At 53.3% G+C, this 917-nt stretch overlaps 1 protein-coding gene across 1 annotated transcript in view; it reads left to right on the forward strand.

Moving 5' to 3' along the window:
* Positions 1–9: 9 nt before the first annotated feature.
* Positions 10–917, forward strand: part of SKP2 (S-phase kinase-associated protein 2, E3 ubiquitin protein ligase) — a 10,734-nt gene continuing 9,826 nt past the window's right edge. Inside the window, exon 1 of the mRNA XM_010010780.1 lies at positions 10–203. Coding sequence (XP_010009082.1) covers positions 58–203 — 146 coding nt within the window. The 5' untranslated portion in view covers positions 10–57. The remainder of the gene's footprint in view (positions 204–917) is intronic.

Raw genomic sequence — 917 nt, forward strand, 5'->3', positions numbered from 1 at the left:
AGGTTCACGTGGGACTTGGACTGTGACTCCAGCAGGACCTCAGAGCTTCTCTCTGGCATGGGAGTGTCTGTCCTTAAGAAGGACAAGCTGGACAATGAAAACACGCCACAAGATGTGCCGGGGTCATCACCCTCTTCTCACAAGCGGCAGAAGGTGAAGGAGAAGGACTTCGTCATTGTGCGCCGGCCACGGGTGTCCCGAGAGTCAGGTACCATTGCCCTGGTCCAAGTTTTGTTAGCCCTTGCATAGAGGTGAAGAGTGGACATTACAAATCCTTAGTACTTCGTTCTTTGCTCCCCCCCCCCCCCAAAAAAAAACTTCTAGGTCTTGTGGCTCTCAGCCTTCGGCTGAGCCTTTAAGCAGAGGTCTCTGGCTCCAGAGCCATGGCCCTCATAAGCCATGGCTGTCTCCTGATGAGCCCTGCCAGCGCCTGTCTGTGTAGGAGCAGTTTGTGCTGTGCATCCCCGTGTCTGTCTGCTCTAGCTGCTTTGGGCTTGGGTGGCACCTTGGCCGAGCAGGGCCAAGGGCTGCATCTGTTGCTCTGCCCAAGGGACACGTTCCATTTGCCACATACCAAGTGGGGCCAGGCTTCTGACAAAATACAGCTGTGGCTGCCAGATGGATGTGGACTGTGGGTGCTGCTGTCTGCAGTGTAATTTTGAAACCCTGGTGGACTTGATTATTTTATTTATTTACTTATTTAAGCATCTAAAAAGTAAGATACTTGGTTCTCAAGACCAAAGGGATCCACATCCACATCTCTTGCAGTGCAGGCTGAGATATGCCAGAAGGCGTACCTCAACCTCCTTTTGGAGCTGAGCTGTAAGCAATGCAAGGGACCCTGCCAGAGAGCTACAGGGAAGGTGCAGCAAAGGGTGTACGGCTCCTGGGCTGGAAAGGGACTGGCAGGGGGAGAG

This window comes from Nestor notabilis, unplaced genomic scaffold (assembly GCF_000696875.1).
Source record: "Nestor notabilis isolate BGI_N333 unplaced genomic scaffold, ASM69687v1 scaffold7870, whole genome shotgun sequence".
In the NCBI taxonomy this organism is placed as follows: domain Eukaryota; kingdom Metazoa; phylum Chordata; class Aves; order Psittaciformes; family Psittacidae; genus Nestor; species Nestor notabilis.